Source organism: Cherax quadricarinatus, unplaced genomic scaffold, assembly GCF_038502225.1.
Source record: "Cherax quadricarinatus isolate ZL_2023a unplaced genomic scaffold, ASM3850222v1 Contig1333, whole genome shotgun sequence".
Taxonomy (NCBI): Eukaryota; Metazoa; Arthropoda; class Malacostraca; order Decapoda; family Parastacidae; genus Cherax; species Cherax quadricarinatus.
Genome location: NW_027196359.1, coordinates 44,185 through 61,083, shown reverse-complemented (window position 1 = coordinate 61,083; position 16,899 = coordinate 44,185). Strand labels below are relative to the sequence as shown.

Sequence of the window (16,899 nt, the reverse complement as noted above, 5' to 3'; positions counted from 1 at the left end):
TTTGAAGTAGAGAAAGAAGTTTCTGACTCGGATTTTCTTTTACAGTTTCTTTCTTTTACATCCTATTACTTTATAATGGATAGTCTTTTTATAAAAATATAACCTCATTGTTTCCATTTTTCAAGTTTTGTCCTTTGTGAAGTGGTGAATGGTTTTGAAAACCAACAAGTTGAAGAATTGAGACACTTGTGCAACACATGGGAATCTTTACTGAAGAAACGTTTTGCCACACAGTGGCTTCATCAGTCCTTAACCCTTTCAGGGTCGACAGGCCCTCTCAGAGACTTGTTCTCAGGGTCGGCCAAATTTCAAAAAAAAAAAAAAAAAATTTTTTCTTATGAAAAGATAGAGAATCTTTTCCCGATCATAATGACACCAAAAGTATGAAATTTGATGGAAAACTTACAGAATTATGCTCTCACGAAGTTAGCGGTCTCGACGATGTTTACGCATCGGCGATTTTGCCCACTTTGAGCCCTATTTTCGGCCAATTCCAGTGTACTTGTCGACAAAAATCATAACTATTTCGCTAGAACTCCATTTTTTCTATCGAATGAGTACAAGAAACCACCCATTTACCGATTTCAACTATCCAATACAGTGGTCAGAATTTAGCAATTTTGCCAATTTCACACAAATTTCAAAAGATGCCAATTTCCGAATAGGGTCCAGAATAAACAAGAAAGACATTCCTGGCACTAAAATAACATTTCCTCTGTTCATTAGTCACGTCCCCATGCCCCTCTTACATTCTTTTGCTTTCCACTTTGAATTTTTATTCTCACAAAAAAATAGAAGATTTACTGTTATGCAGACTACTGCATTGGTGTAGAAATGGTATAAATAATATCAGCGCACTTGTGAAAGAATATTAGACTCACCAGTTGACGTGTATTGGACGCATAGCATGATTTGTTTACTTTTGAACTTTGGTAAAAATCGAACATTTCTGCTACTTTGAGCTCAATTTCAAGGTACTTTTCTTTGTAAAACCAGTCAAAATCATCTCAATTTCTGTAATATGTCTTCCATTCTATAAAATGAGACCAGGAAAACTAGAATACAACAATAAATACCATACGAAAATACAGTGCAAAGTCGCTGTTTTAATCCAAAAACACGGTCAAAGTTTTTTTTTTCTCATTACGCACTGTGTGCTGCAGGATTTTTTTTATACCACGCACACTGACCACATAGACCCATTCTTTCATATGTAGGCCTACCAGCTTTCTCTCACTAGATTTGAGGGCGCTAGAATTTAGGCGTACTAGTACGTCAAAAACCCTGGTGCGTAAGCCGTACTAGTACGGCCGAAACCCTGAAAGGGTTAACACACGATGATACTACTGTACCACAAATTGGTAAATTACCATTAAAGCCTCTATAAAATCATATTTTCATGAAGATTATGACATCATTAAGTCCTCTTGGGGCACAATGTATAATTTATTAATCCTTTTTGAGGTACATTATTGTATTAGAACTGGTTAAATCACAAATTATTTGCAATAATATGCACAGTAATTAACCTTTACACTGTTTCCCACGCAGATAAGATTTCGTTCAGATTTTTAACCCCGGAGGGTTAGCCACCCAGGATAACCCAAGAAAGTCAGTGCATCATCGAGGACTGTCTAACTTATTTCCATTGGGGTCCTTAATCTTGTCCCCCAGGATGCGACCCACACCAGTCGACTAACACCCAGGTACACAGGTACCTATTTACTGCTAGGTGAACAGGACAACAGGTGTAAGGAAACGTGTCGAAGTGTTTCCACCCGCCGGGAATTGAACCCAGGCCCTCCATGTGTGAAGCGGGAGCTTTAGCCACATACAGTGGACCCCCGCATAGCGACCTTAATCCGTGCAAGAGGGCTGGCTGTTATGCGAAATGTTCGGTATGCGAATGAATTTTCCCCATAAGAAATAATGGAAATCAAATTAATCCGTGCAAGACACCCAAAAGTATGAAAAAAAAATTTTTACCACATGAAATATACATTTTCCTACACACAAAGAGAAGGATACATGCACAATAGTAGAGTAGTACATGCACAATATATATTGTGCATGTACTACTCTACTAAATGAAGAATAAATGACACTTACCTTTATTGAAGATGCAGCAATGACTGATGAGACACTGTGTCCTGGGAGTGCCTTTTCCTCCTGAGTACTGTAGGTCCTGTTTGGCATTTTCTTCCAGAACAGGCCTTATCACACTGTGTATGCCACTACGATTCTTAAATCTCTCAAACCAACCTTTGCTGGCTTTAAATTCACCAATATGAGCACTAGTTCCAGGCATTTTTCCCTGTTCACCTGGGTGTTAGTCGACTGGTGTGGGTTGCATCCTGGGAGACAAGATTAAGGACCCCAATGGAAATAAGTTAGACAGTCTTCGATGACACTGACTTTTTTGGGTTATCCTGGGTGGCAAATCCTCTGGGGTTAATTGTTTCTTGGTATTCTCAATAAGCCACACCAACAACGGTGCTACAGCAGCAGCAGCAGCAGCACGATGCTACAGCAGCAGCAGACGATGCTGCAGCAGTGCACAGCAGCAGCAGCAGCTGACAGTGCTACAGCAGCAGCAGACGATGCTACAGCAGCAGCAGACGATGCTACAGCAGCAGCAGACGATGCTACAGCAGCAGCAGCACGATGCTACAGCAGCAGCAGACGATGCTACAGCAGCAGCAGACGATGCTACAGCAGCAGCAGACGATGCTACAGCAGCAGCAGCAGCAGCAGCAGACGATGACGGTGGTACAGCAGCAGCAGCAGCTGACAGTGCTAGCAGCAGCAGATGGTACTACAGCAGCAGCAGCAGCAGCAGCTGACGGTGGTACAGCAGCAGCAGCAGCTGTACCACCAATAGTAGCGATGGTTGATTGGGGTTTATTATACAACCTGGCCAGCTCGGAGACACGCACTCCACTTTCATACTTATCAATGATCTTTTTCTTCATCTCTATAGTAATTCTCACCCTTATTGCTGTAGGGTTGGCACTAGAAGCTTTCTTGGGGCCCATGGTCACTTATTTTCCAGAAAAAAATCACCAAAAACACTGTAATAATACGAAATGTTCCGATTGTATGCTTGGATGTTACCGCGGAGGCTGGCTGGTAAACAATGCCACCGGCGGAACATGTGAGTGTGGCTCAGGCCGCACATTGGACGCGTCTCGGACGAAGAGCGGTGAGCGGGTTTTTGGGCGGTATGCGAGGCAAAATTTTTGCGAAAAAAGCGAGCGGTATGCGGATTGTACGGTATGCGATGCGTGCGGTATGCGGGGGTCCACTGTATATATACAGTGGACCCCCGCATACTGTTGGCATCACATAACGTTAAATCCGCATAACGATACATTTTATCACTAAAATTTTGCCTCGCATAGCGCTAAAAAACTTGCTCAACGCTGTTCGTCCGAGACGCGTCTAATGTGCGGCCTGAGCCAGCCTCACATGTTCCGCCGGTGGCATTGTTTACAAGCCAGCCTCCGCGGTAACATCCAAGCATACAATCGTAACATTTCGTATTATTACAGTGTTTTTGGTGATTTTATCTGCAAAATAAGTGACCATGGGCCCCAAGAAAGCTTCTAGTGCCAACCCTGTGGTAAAAAGGGTGAGAAATATTATCGAAATACTGTGGTACCATGGTCAACTGCTGATGCTGCTGCTGCTGTAGCACTGTCAGCTGCTGCTGCTGCTGTAGCACCGTCAGCTGCTGCTGCTGCTCCTGGAGCAGCTGCTGCTGCTGCTGTAGCACCGTCAGCTGCTGCTGCTGCTGTTGTAGCACCGTCAGCTGCTGCTGCTGCTGCTGCTGTAGCACCATCTGCTGCTGCTGTAGCACTGTCTGCTGCTGCTGTAGCATGTCTGCTGCTGCTGTAGCAGCTGCTGCTGCTGCTGCTGCTGCTGCTGTGCTGCTGCTGCTGCTGCTGTAGCACCGTCAGCTGCTGCTGCTGCTGCTAGTACCGTCTGCTGCTGCTGTAGTATCTGCTGCTGCTGTAGCATCGTCTGCTGCTGCTGTAGCACTGTCAGCTGCTGCTGTAGCACTGTCAGCTGCTGCTGTAGCACTGTCAGCTGCTGCTGTAGCAGTACTCTGCTGCTGCTGCTGCTGTAGCACTGTCAGCTGCTGCTGCTGCTGTAGCACTGTCAGCTGCTGCTGCTGCACTGTCTGCTGCTGCTGTAGCACTGTCAGCTGCTGCTGCTGCTGTAGCACCGTCAGCTGCTGCTGCTGCTGTACCACTGTCTGCTGCTGCTGCTGCTGTAGTACTGCTGTCTGCTGCTGCTGTAGTACTGTCTGCTGCTGCTCTGCTGCTGCTGTAGCATCGTCTGCTGCTGCTGTAGCACTGTCAGCTGCTGCTGTAGCACGTCTGTCTGCTGCTGCTGCTAGCACTGTCAGCTGCTGCTGTGTAGCACTGTCAGCTGCTGCTGCTGTAGCACTGTCAGCTGCTGCTGCTGCACTGTCAGCTGCTGCTCTGTAGCTGCTGCTGCTGCTGCTGCTGTAGCACCGTTGTTGGTGTGGCTTATTGAGAATACCAAGAAACAATTAACCCCAGAGGGTTAGCCACCCAGGATAACCCAAAAAAGTGTGTCATCGAAGACTGTCTAACTTATTTCCATTGGGGTCCTTAATCTTGTCTCCCAGGATGCAACCCACACCAGTCGACTAACACCCAGGTGAACAGGGAAAAACGCCTGGAACTAGTGCTCATATTGGTGAATTTAAAGCCAGCAAAGGTTGGTTTGAGAGATTTAAGAATCGCTGTTGCTGGATCAGTCAGCTGTTGCTGGATCAGTCAGCTGTTGCTGGATCAGTCAGCTGTTGCTGGACCAGTCAGCTGTTGCTGGACCAGTCAGCTGTTGCTGGAGTCAGCTGTTGCTGGACCAGTGTTGCAGCTGGACCAGTCAGCTGTTGCTGGACCAGTGTTGCTGGACCAGTCAGCTCAGTCAGCTGTTGCTGGACCAGTCAGCTGGACCAGTCAGCTGTTGCAGTCAGCTGCTGCTGCACCACGGTCAGCTGCTGTTGCACCATCAGCTGTTTCTGAACATGACTCGTCCCGAACCTGTCCGTCCAGCCTGAGCGCCTGCCTTGCCGTCATTGTTTACAAGCCAGGGTGGCCGGTTGCATGCATACATTCGATACATTTTGTATTATTCCATTATTTATAGTGCTTGTAACTGCTAAATAAGCCACCATGGGCCCAAAGAAAGCTTCTAGTGCCAACCCTGTGGTAAAAAGGGTGATAAATACTATCGTACCACAGTCAGCTGCTGCTGCACCACAGCTGCTGCACCACAGCTGCAGCTGCACCACGGTCAGCTGCACCAGTCAGCTGTTGCAGCTGCAGCTGCACCACAGCTGCAGCTGCACCATGGTCAGCTGTTGCTGCAGCTGCTGCTGCACCATGGTCAGCTGCACCACAGCTGTTGTTGTTGCTGCACCACCATCAGCTGTATTACTCGAAGATGTGGAGAGAGTGTTGTTGGTGTGGCTTAACGTGAAACAATTACCGAGAAACAATTAACCCCAGAGGGTTAGCCACCCAGGATAACCCAAGAAAGTCAGTGCATCATCGAGGACTCTCTAACTTATTTCCATTGGGGTCCTTAATCTTGTCTCCCAGGATGCAACCCACACCAGTCGACTAACACCCAGGTGAACAGGGAAAAATGCCTGGAACTAGTGCTCATATTGGTGAATTTAAAGCCAGCAAAGGTTGGTTTGAGAGATTTAAGAATCGTAGTGACATACACAGTGTGATAAGGCCTGTTCTGGAAGAAAATGCCAAACAGGACCTACAGTACTCAGGAGGAAAAGGCACTCCCAGGACACAGTGTCTCATCAGTCATTGCTGCATCTTCAATAAAGGTAAGTGTCATTTATTCTTCATTTAGTAGAGTAGTACATGCACAATATATACTGTGCATGTACTACTCTACTATTGTGCATGTATCCTTCTCTTTGTGTGTAGGAAAATGTATATTTCATGTGGTAAAATTTTTTTTTTCATACTTTTGGGTGTCTTGCACGGATTAATTTGATTTCCATTATTTCTTATGGGGAAAATTCATTCGCATAACGATAATTTCGCATAACAATGAGCTCTCATGAACGGATTAATATCGTTATGCGGGGGTCCACTGTACTACAGACCAGTGTCACTCGTCAATCACTGGTAAGATCCTTGAGACAATAATCTCAAGACAAATGACAGAGTTTTTTGACTACCACTCACTACTTTGTGATCGTCAGTATGTCTTCAGGAAAGGTTACTCTGCTGCTGATCTGTTGTTAAACCTCTCCACTAAGTGGCACCACTCACTGGATGAATCCAAAGTCAGCTGTGTGGTAGCACTGGACATTGCTGGCGCTTTCGACCGGGTGTGGCACCAGGGCCTCTTAGCAAAACTTCAAGCACTGGGAATTGCAGGCTCTACGTTATGTCTCCTCAGTGATTACCTTCATGGTAGATCTCTAAGTGTAGTTCTCAATGGAACGGAATCAGCAAGACATCCTATTGGGGCAAGTGTTCCACAAGGAAGCGTACTGGGACCATTGTTATGGAATGTCTACTTCAACGACCTTCTTCATCTCATCCCAGAATCACATGCATATGCAGACGACTGTACATTGACATTCACTTATCCAAGAGAAGAAATGCCAGCTGCTCTAAGCTACATCAATCACCAGCTGAGAGCTATATCAGCTTGGGGAAATAGATGGCAAGTAACATTTGCACCTGAGAAAACGCAAATGATGATCGTCTCTAGGCACCATGATGGTAATGCTGGTGCAGTAGTAAGGATGAATGGGAGGGTGTTGGCACCTGGAGAAGAAGTTGATATCCTTGGGGTGAAATTTGACTCCAAACTAACCATGAAGAACCATGTTGTAAATCTTGCAAACAAGGCAGCCAGGAAGCTTACAGCACTTCGCCGTATCTCGCATCTGCTTGACAGTAGGGGTTGCAAGATTCTGTACGAGGCACAAGTATGCTCACACCTTGAGTATGCTCCACTTTCTTGGTTTGCCGCCCCCCCCACCTCATCTGCGACTGCTTGACAGAGTAGAGAACAGAGCAAGACGTCTCATCTCTCGCCTGGACCCATCCTGGATAGATCTGTCATTTCAGCAGAGCCTTCAACATAGGAGGGATGTGGGTGGCCTTACTGTTATGTACAAGGCCAATATTGTCAAAGTACCACACTTGGATCCACTTCGAGGACAGCGTGAAACAAGCTTTTATGCCACAAGACGGGCAGAAAGCAGCAACTTCACTCTGGCTGTACCCTTCTCCAGAACATCACTCCATCTGAGATCATATATACCCAGGATGACTCGAGTATGGAACACATTCGTACAGCATAATGATGTCAACGAGATAAAGTCAGTTGATCAAATGAAAATGCTGGCCCACAGATGGCTCCAACTTCATCCTGTTCCCTACTTGTATGTCTCATAACAATAAAAATGCTTTCAAATGAGCTGATGTAGGTAACAGCTCTTAGCTTGCCAATAAAGTTAGGAATCCATAACCTGTAAATAGCTTGTCAATAAAGCTACGGATCCTTATCCTGTCCTTGTCAAACCTTGTGTAAAAAAAAAGAGAGAGAGAGATAGAGAGATAGAGATAAATAGATAGATAGATAGATAGATAGATAGAGAGAGAGAGAGAGAGAGAGAGAGAGAGAGAGAGAGAGAGATAGAGATAGAGATAGAGAGAGAGAGAGATAGAGATAGAGAGATAGAGAGATAGAGAGATAGAGAGAGAGATAGAGAGAGAGATAGAGAGATAGAGAGAGATAGAGAGATAGATAGAGAGATAGATAGAGAGATAGATAGAGAGATAGATAGAGAGATAGATAGAGATAGATAGAGAGATAGATAGAGATAGATAGACATAGATAATATATATTATATATATATATATATATATATATACACACACATATATATATACAGTGGACCCCCGGTTAACGATATTTTTTCACTCCAGAAGTATGTTCAGGTGCCAGTACTGACCGAATTTGTTCCCATAAGGAATATTGTGAAGTAGATTAGTCCATTTCAGACCCCCAAACATACACGTACAAACGCACTTACATAAATACACTTACATAATTGGTCGCATTCGGAGGTGATCGTTATGCGGGGGTCCACTGTATATTATTTTCAAGAAGTCAGCCATCTCCCACCAAAACAGGGTAACCCAAAAAGAAAGAAAATCCCCAGAAAGAAAATACATTCTTTCATCATTCAACACTTTCACCTCACTCATACATAATCACTGTTTTTTCATACATACATGTACATGCATGCATGCTACATAGTTATTTAAGATCAATGTTGAAAGCAAATACATATTCAGTCTTCACCAGTATCTATCACTTTCACCAGAGAAGTAACAGCTAGCCTCGTACGAAGAGCAGAAGCAGCCAATTTCTCTGCCTTGGTTCTTACAGTTGATGCACCAAGCTTTGGGCTCCGGCGAGCAGATATTAGAAACAAGTTTGCTCTACCTCCACATCTCAGGTAAAACATTACTCACAATCCACTACACTTCTATAACTTATCCAATATCACTTAACACCTCAAACCAATGCTTTTTTGGTCCATAAACTTAAGAAAATTTATGTATGGTTGCAAAACCAATTTATACTATGTGAGGTGTTAACCCTTTCAGTATTGGTCCCATTGTACTATGCCATGAGTTCAGATAAGCTGAGAGTGGTAAATTTAGGCCTAGATATGAGATAATGGGTGTATGTAGTATGTGTGTACAATATAAAAAAATCCTACAGCACACAATGCATAAGAAAAATAACTGACTGTGTTTTTGGTTTAAAACAGCGAAATTGTGGTGTATTTTCGTATGGTTTTGATGATTGAATTCTTGAATTCTTGGGCTCATTTGATAGAATGAAACATATATTACAAAAATAGAGATGATTTTGATTGGTTTCAGGACTGAAAGTAGTTTGAAACTGAGCTCAAACCCACAAGTCTCAATCTTGACTGTTTCCGTCGTATGTACGTATACGTCTTACGAGCCACCGAGTTTGACATACGTATACTCAAAAATTCCAGCGGCTTCAAATCAAGCAGGAGGTAGGCCCACATATGAGAGAATGGGTCTGTGTGGTCAATGTGCATCATATAAAAAAAATCCTGCAGCACGCAGAGCACAATGAGAAAAAAAAAACTCCGACCATTTTTTGGGATTAAAACACCGACTTTGTGGTGTATTTTCATATAGTATTTATGGTTGTATTCTCGTTTTCTTGGTCTCATTTGATAGAATGGAAAACATATTATAGAAATAGAGGTGATTTTGATAGGTTTTACTATAAAAAGAGCCTTGAAATGGAGCTCAAAATAGGGGAAATGTTTGATATTTGCCGATGTTCAAAAGTAAAAAAATGATGTCATTGTCCAATAAATGTCCAACTAGCCATTCTAATATGCAGTTACGAATGGGTTGACATTATTTATACAATTATTACAATATCGCTGTAGTCTGCATAACAGTAAATCTTCTATTTTTTGTTTGAATAAAAATTCAAAATAGAAAGCAAGAGTAATATCGGAGGGGCCTGGAGACATGACTCATGAACAAAGAAAATGTTATTTTAGATCCAGGAATGTCTGCATTGTTCATTCTGGACCCTATTTTGAAATTGGCATATTTTTTAATTTACGTGAAATTGGCCAAATTGCAAAATTCTGACCACGTTATTGGGTAGTTGAAATTGGTAAATGGGCAGTTTCTTGTACTCAATCGATAGAACAAATGGGGTTCTAAAGAAACAGCTATGGGTTTTGTCGACTGGAACAATGGAATTAGCCAAAAATAGGGCTCAAAGTGGGTGAAATCGCCGATTTGTAAATATCGCCGCGGGCGCTAACTTAGCGAGAGCATAATTCCATCAGTTTTCCATCAAATTTTGTTTTTTGGTGTCATTACAATCGGGAAAAGATTCTCTATCATTTCATAAGAATTTTTTTTTTTAATTTTGCGACACCAGGAGACACCTCAGGATTGGGGGTTGCGACAGTCAAGGGGTTAAGATAGCAGAAATATTATTTTTTATTATTTTTCAGAAGGCATGGCTCCCCTACACCCCCCAGTCGGTTTTATGGATTTTTAATAGGTTCGATTCAATTACTGGGACACCATAAACCATGACCAATCCTGCTTATATTTTATTATCCAAGAAATAGGTTAAAGCTCTGACTGTTTGTGATGATGAATTCAAAATGAAATGCAAATGTAATAAAGAAGAGGCCTGGGAACATGAATAATAAATGCAGGATATGTTTCACTCCCCAGAATATTCTGTCTTCAGTGTTTATTTTTGGACTATTTTTAGACTGGAATTTTTTTTAATTTTGTAGAAAATTGGCCAAATTACCTAATTCTGTGCAATTTATAAGGGTGTTCTAAAATAATTTCAAAAAAGATACTTAAAAAGCAATTCTGTTAATCTAAAAATTAAAACCTTATTTAAATCTTCCCAGAATGGCCAATTTCCAAACAGATGATGAAAAGTCTAACTTGGTGAACACATCTTCAGGAGGTTCTGGCATTAATGAATATGTCAGCGCTCTTTTTGATCCTTCTCTAACCTGGGATGATGTTGCATGGCTTACAAGGTACAGTATAAAGAGAACCAAATACAACTATAGCTTAAATAGTACATAAAACAACCAAAACTTCCACAATGAAATGCTTATATGGTATAGCAGATTGGAATTTCTTCCCCTCTACAAAATAACATCACTGGTAACTTATCTCCATATATCATTACAGAATAACCAAACTACCTATTGTGCTCAAGGGGATCCTGACAGCAGAGGATGCCATTCTCGGATTAAAGGCTGGTGCAGCTGGTATATGGGTATCAAACCATGGAGCACGACAAGTTGATGGAGTGCCGCCAACGGTCGGTACACCTTGCAATATTAACATAATTTACCTATTATTTTTCACTAAAAATAACTCAAGACTTTTATAATTGTTTATTGTAACTTAAATTCTGTATAGTACTTGAGGTCCATGACCCCTACAATATGCTTGACATCCCATTCACACACAATACAGCTCAAGTATTATTCTTATTACAGTAAATCCCAGATTAGAGAGAGGGTTACATTCCTGAAAATCAACCTCTAATTTAATGAAAGAGATGAAGTTGCAGTAAATTAAGGCTACATTTCACTTCACCTCTAAATTTGACAAAATATGTTTTTAAATTCTGCTAGAGTACATAAAAAAAATACTACAGATTATTTTACCTTACATACTGTTTGTTGTTACTTGAAGCATTTGAAATGTTGGTAGGGTAAGCATGGACTTATCTGGTATAAGTTGGATGTAGCAAGATTGGCCGATTCACTTTCTCCCCTATACACACACAGATACATATGTGTATATATATATATATATATATATATATATATATATATATATATATATATATATATATATATATATATATATATATATATATATATATATGTATATATATATATATGTATATATATATATATATATATATATATATATATATATATTATATATATATATTATATATATATATATATATATATATAATATATATATATATATATATATATATATATATAATATATATATTTTTTTTTTTTCAACAAGTCGGCCGTCTCCCACCGAGGCAGGGTGACCCAAAAAAGAAAGAAAATCCCCAAAAAGAAAATACTTTCATCATCATTCAACACTTTCACCACACTCGCACATTATCACTGTTTTTGCAGAGGTGCTCAGAATACAACAGTCTAGGACCACCTCTACTAGTAGTCAAGAGAAGGCGGACCTCTTTGCTGAACACTTTGCTACCAAAATGCAAGTTCCTGATCCAGCAAGGGACCCTCCTTGGCTAGCTGCAAGAACTGTGTCAAAACTGTCAGTGGTGACAATAAGGCAGGAGGAGGTGCATTACCAGTGTCACTCCTGTCAATCACTGGTAAGATCCTTGAGACAATAATCTCAAGACAAATGACAGAGTTTTTTGACTACCACTCACTACTTTGTGATCGTCAATATGGCTTCAGGAAAGGTTACTCTGCTGCTGATCTGTTGTTAAACCTCTCCACTAAGTGGCACCAGTCACTGGATGAAGGGCCTCTTAGCAAAACTTCAAGCACTGGGAATTGCAGGCTCTACACTATGTCTCCTCAGTGACTACCTTCATGGTAGATCTCTAAGTGTAGTTCTCAATGGAACGGAATCAGCAAGACATCCTATTGGGGCAAGTGTTCCACAAGGAAGCGTGCTGGGTCCATTGTTATGGAATGTCTACTTCAACGACCTTCTTCATCTCATCCCAGAATCACATGCATATGCAGACGACTGTACACTGACATTCACTTATCCAAGAGAAGAAATGCCATCTGCTCTAAGCTACATCAATCACCAGCTGAGAGCTATATCAGCTTGGGGAAATAGATGGCAAGTAACATTTGCACCTGAGAAAACGCAAATGATGATTGTCTCTAGGCACCATGATGGTAATGCTGGTGCAGTAGTAAGGATGAATGGGAGGATGTTGGCACCTGGAGAAGAAGTTGATATCCTTGGGGTGAAATTTGACTCCAAACTAACCATGAAGAACCATGTTGTAAATCTTGCAAACAAGGCAGCCAGGAAGCTTACAGCACTTCGCCGTATCTCGCATCTGCTTGACAGTAGGGGTTGCAAGATCCTGTACGAGGCACAAGTACGCTCACACCTTGAGTATGCTCCACTTTCTTGGTTTGCCTGCCCCCCCTCTCATCTGCGACTGCTTGACAGAGTAGAGAACAGAGCAAGACGTCTCATCTATCGCCTGGACCCATCCTGGATAGATCTGTCATTTCAGCAGAGCCTTCAACATAGGAGGGATGTGGGTGGCCTTACTGTTATGTACAAGGCCAATATTGTCAAAATACCACACTTGGATCCACTTCGAGGACAGCGTGAAACAAGCTTTTATGCCACAAGACGGGCAGAAAGCAGCAACTTCACTCTGGCTGTACCCTTCTCCAGAACATCACTCCATCTGAGATCATACATACCCAGGATGACTCGAGTATGGAACACATTCGTACAGGATAATGATGTCAACGAGATAAAGTCAGTTGACCAAATGAAAATGCTGGCCCACAGATGGCTCCAACTTCATCCTGTTTCCTACATGTATGTCTCATAACAATAAAAATGCTTTCAAATGAGCTGATGTAGGTAACAGCTCTTAGCTTGCCAATAAAGTTAGTAATCCTAAACCTTTAAATTGCTGTCAATAAAGCTAGGTATCCTTAACCTTTTCAAACCCTGTGAAAAAAAAAAAAAAAGAGAGAGGAGAGAGAGAGAGAGCAAGACAGTAATGAGTGAATGATGGTGAAAATGTTTCTTCTTTTTTGGGGGCCACCCTACCTCAGTAGGAAATGGCCAGTGTTAAAAACAAAAACAGTGTGAATAGTTAATGTCATGCTTAATTAAGATTTGAATATCTTCTTTGCAAACCATTTTGTGCTAAACCTATTACTACTTTTACCAGATTGAAGCCCTACCTGAAGTAGTAAAAGCTGTCAATGGTCAATGTGAAGTCTATATTGATGGAGGATTTACTCAAGGTACAGAAATTTTCAAAGCCTTGGCTCTTGGAGCACAAATGGTAAGTTCAAATGAGTTTGCTAAATAAATAATGTATGGTTTATATATAGTATATTATTAGCCATAAAGTGAAGTTTTAATAAATAAATATGCCCAAAGTAATAATCTCCCATCTTTTGAGAGCAAAACACCAATTTTTTTTTTCTTAAAAAAAAAAAAAGCCCCCAACATCCTCTGGTCTGTTTTAAGGGATTTTAATAGGTCTGATTAAATTATAGGGAGGCTGTAAACTATTACCAATCATTCCTGTTTTATTTTATTATCCGAGAAATAAAGTAAATCTTCTATTTTTGTGTGATTATGAACTCAAAATGGAAGGTAAGTGTAATATAGGAGAGGCCTGGGGACATGATTAATGAACAGAGAAAAATGTTGTTTTATTGTCAGGAATATACATTGTTTATTTTGGACTGTTTTTAAGTTGGAACTTTTTTAAATCTTCTATAAAACTGGCAAAATTACCAGATTCTGTGCACTTTATAGAGTAGTTGTAAAAGGTGAATGGGCAGTTTCCTGTGTGCAATCAATAGAACAGAAGGCATACTAGTGCAACAGCTAAGAATTTGGTTGAATGGAGCAATGTAACTGGCTTAAAATATGGCCCCAAGTGGGGGTAAAAATAGCTGATGCATAAATTGTGCCCAATTGCTAACTTGTGCTTGTGTAGTTAAGTTTTCCAATAAATTTTGCACCTATGGTGTTATTACCGCCACAAAAAAATCTCTACCATATTGCAAGAATTTTTTAAAAATGTGGACAGAGAGAGCAATATTAATTTCAGGGGACTAAACAACGAAATGGTTAACATCAAGTACATTCATAACCTAGAAATTGGAAATGCAAACCTAGATGATGTTATAATCTATTCTAGATCATTATCAAATGAGTGAGGAAAAGGAAGAATGCCAGGAATGAAATAAGAGTAGAAGGGAGGTGATAAGACAGTCAACACTGGTCAAGCTATGTGCTTTGTGAAGATAAGAGAGCTTGACAATGTATTGAAAGGAGGCAAGAATACAACAAAATACTGGGGCTAAAATTTATACTAGATGTGAAACAGAGCCAGTTCAACATAACAGTATCTGTGGTCCCTAACATGACAAAGACAACCTTGTTAGTTTTTGCAAAGTTAAAATTTATGTGTTTTAAGTTGGCAAGCAAAGGAGTGGCATTTCACGAATGTATTGAAAGAGGTATAAATAATAGGGAAAAATACCTGAAACATCAGTAGAGGTAGTAGTATTAACCACGTTCAGTGAAAATAAATTAGTTGATGAAATGCAAGTTTAATATAAGGTGCTAGAGAATGGGGTGTTACAAATACCTATGTGAGTGTAATAGTCATAATCAACATGACAGTGATGGCTGTCTAACCAGTTGAACTTAGTGACCTGAGTATAAATCAACCTAACTAGTATTTCAACTCATCAAGGTATTTAACTCTTCAAAGTAAATTTACATTTTACTTTATCAGGCTCTGAATATAAGAAGTAACACACATAACAGAGATACTTTAATATTTTCATTAATCCAACGTAGGTGTTTCTTGGCCGACCCCTGCTGTGGGGTCTAGCATGTGGAGGAGAGGAGGGAGCATACAATGTCCTACACATTTTACACACTGAGTTTGAATCAGTCATGACTTTATCAGGTAAGAATAATATATACTTAATTAGAAGCTTATACAGTGGAACCTTGAAAATCGAATGTACCAAATATCGAACGTTTCGAAAATAAGACCATTTTTTCGGACAAACTGTGTACCAAAAATCGAACGCGTTTCAAATTTCGGACCGCCGGGTACAGGACCTGTCCGCTGGCCCGCTCTGTCCACGTCCCCGCGCAGGCGCCGTGAGCAGTCTAGCTTTGTTTATGCTTGAGTGAACACTAACCTGCGCTCTCATTCACACATTTTACGATTATTTCGTTGTGTTTAGTGCTTGTGGGACTGTGAAATAAGCTGCCATGGGCCCAAAGAAACTTGCTAGTGGTACCCCTGTGGTAAAGAAAGTGAGAAACACCATAGATGTGAAGAAGGAAATAATACAGAAGTATGAGAGTGGTGTGAGACTTGTTGAGGGAGGGAGGGAGTGGATGAGGTGCCTTCTTCAAAGATTAAGGAGATTTGTGCCAAGTGGAATGATGTCCAAATGTTTGTGCAGAAGTACCACCCTGAGCAAGCTGAAACAAGCCATCTTTGCAACAAGTTCAGTGACAGAACCATGTCCCATTTTAGGGAAATGTTAAAGAGGCACCAGAAACAGAGGACTGTGGACAGTTATTTTGTGAGACAGGGGTCCAGTGACTCTCAAGCTGGTCCTAGTGGCATTAAAAGACAGAGAAGGGAAGTAACCCCAGAGAGGGCTTTACCTGAAGTCCTCATGGAGGGGGATTCTCCTTCCAAACACTAACCCCAACTCCCTCTCTCCTCCTCCCTATCTTCCAGATGCCATCACCAATCTTCAATAAAGGTAAGTAAAAATGTTATTTTATATTTTATATTATATGTATGTATTATTTTATATGTATGTTTTTTTATATGTATGTAAAACTGTAATTAATCTCTATAAAATGTGTTTTTTGTGTGAATATTTTTGGGTTTCTGGAACGGATTAATTGTATTTCCATTATTTCTTATGGGAAATATTGATTCGAATTTCAGACTTTTCGAAATTAGAACTAGCTCCTGGAACGGATTAAGTTCGATTTTTGAGGTTCCACTGTATAATTGATACAAGATTTAGAGGTGCAGCATCCAGTAAACAAAAAACAAAACATCAGCTGCTCTCCATGATGGAAAAGGGCACAAGAATTGTGTGTTAAAAACATTTACTAAAATATGTATGTATGAATTACTCACTCTCACTCTCTCTCTCTCTCTCTCTCTCTCTCACACACACACACACACACACAAGAACCATACACAGTTTTAAGACAAGGTAATATTAAGCTCATTGATCAGGGAGAGGGAGGACCCAGCAGCTGTCAGTGAGAGTCGGGGCCAAGAGCTGAGTCTCGACCCCTGCAACCACAATTAGGTGAGTGCACATGCACACACGCACACCAGCATATACACACACACACACACACACACACACACACACACACACACACACACACACACACACACACACACACACACACACACACACACACACACACACACAATGCATGCACACCCGCACGCATGCACCTG

The 16,899-nt window shown here is 41.0% G+C and overlaps 1 protein-coding gene across 1 annotated transcript in view; it reads left to right on the top strand.

The window, feature by feature from the left end:
* LOC138851638 (2-Hydroxyacid oxidase 1-like) overlaps positions 1-15,354 on the top strand; it is a gene marked incomplete at its 3' end in the record, with an annotated part of 42,163 nt that extends 26,809 nt beyond the window's left edge. The window contains exons 2-6 of the mRNA XM_070080952.1: positions 8,411-8,545; positions 10,532-10,666; positions 10,824-10,956; positions 13,588-13,704; positions 15,243-15,354. Of these exons, the coding sequence (XP_069937053.1) occupies positions 10,533-10,666; positions 10,824-10,956; positions 13,588-13,704; positions 15,243-15,354 (496 nt within the window). The remainder of the gene's footprint in view (positions 1-8,410; positions 8,546-10,531; positions 10,667-10,823; positions 10,957-13,587; positions 13,705-15,242) is intronic.
* Positions 15,355-16,899: the final 1,545 nt, after the last annotated feature.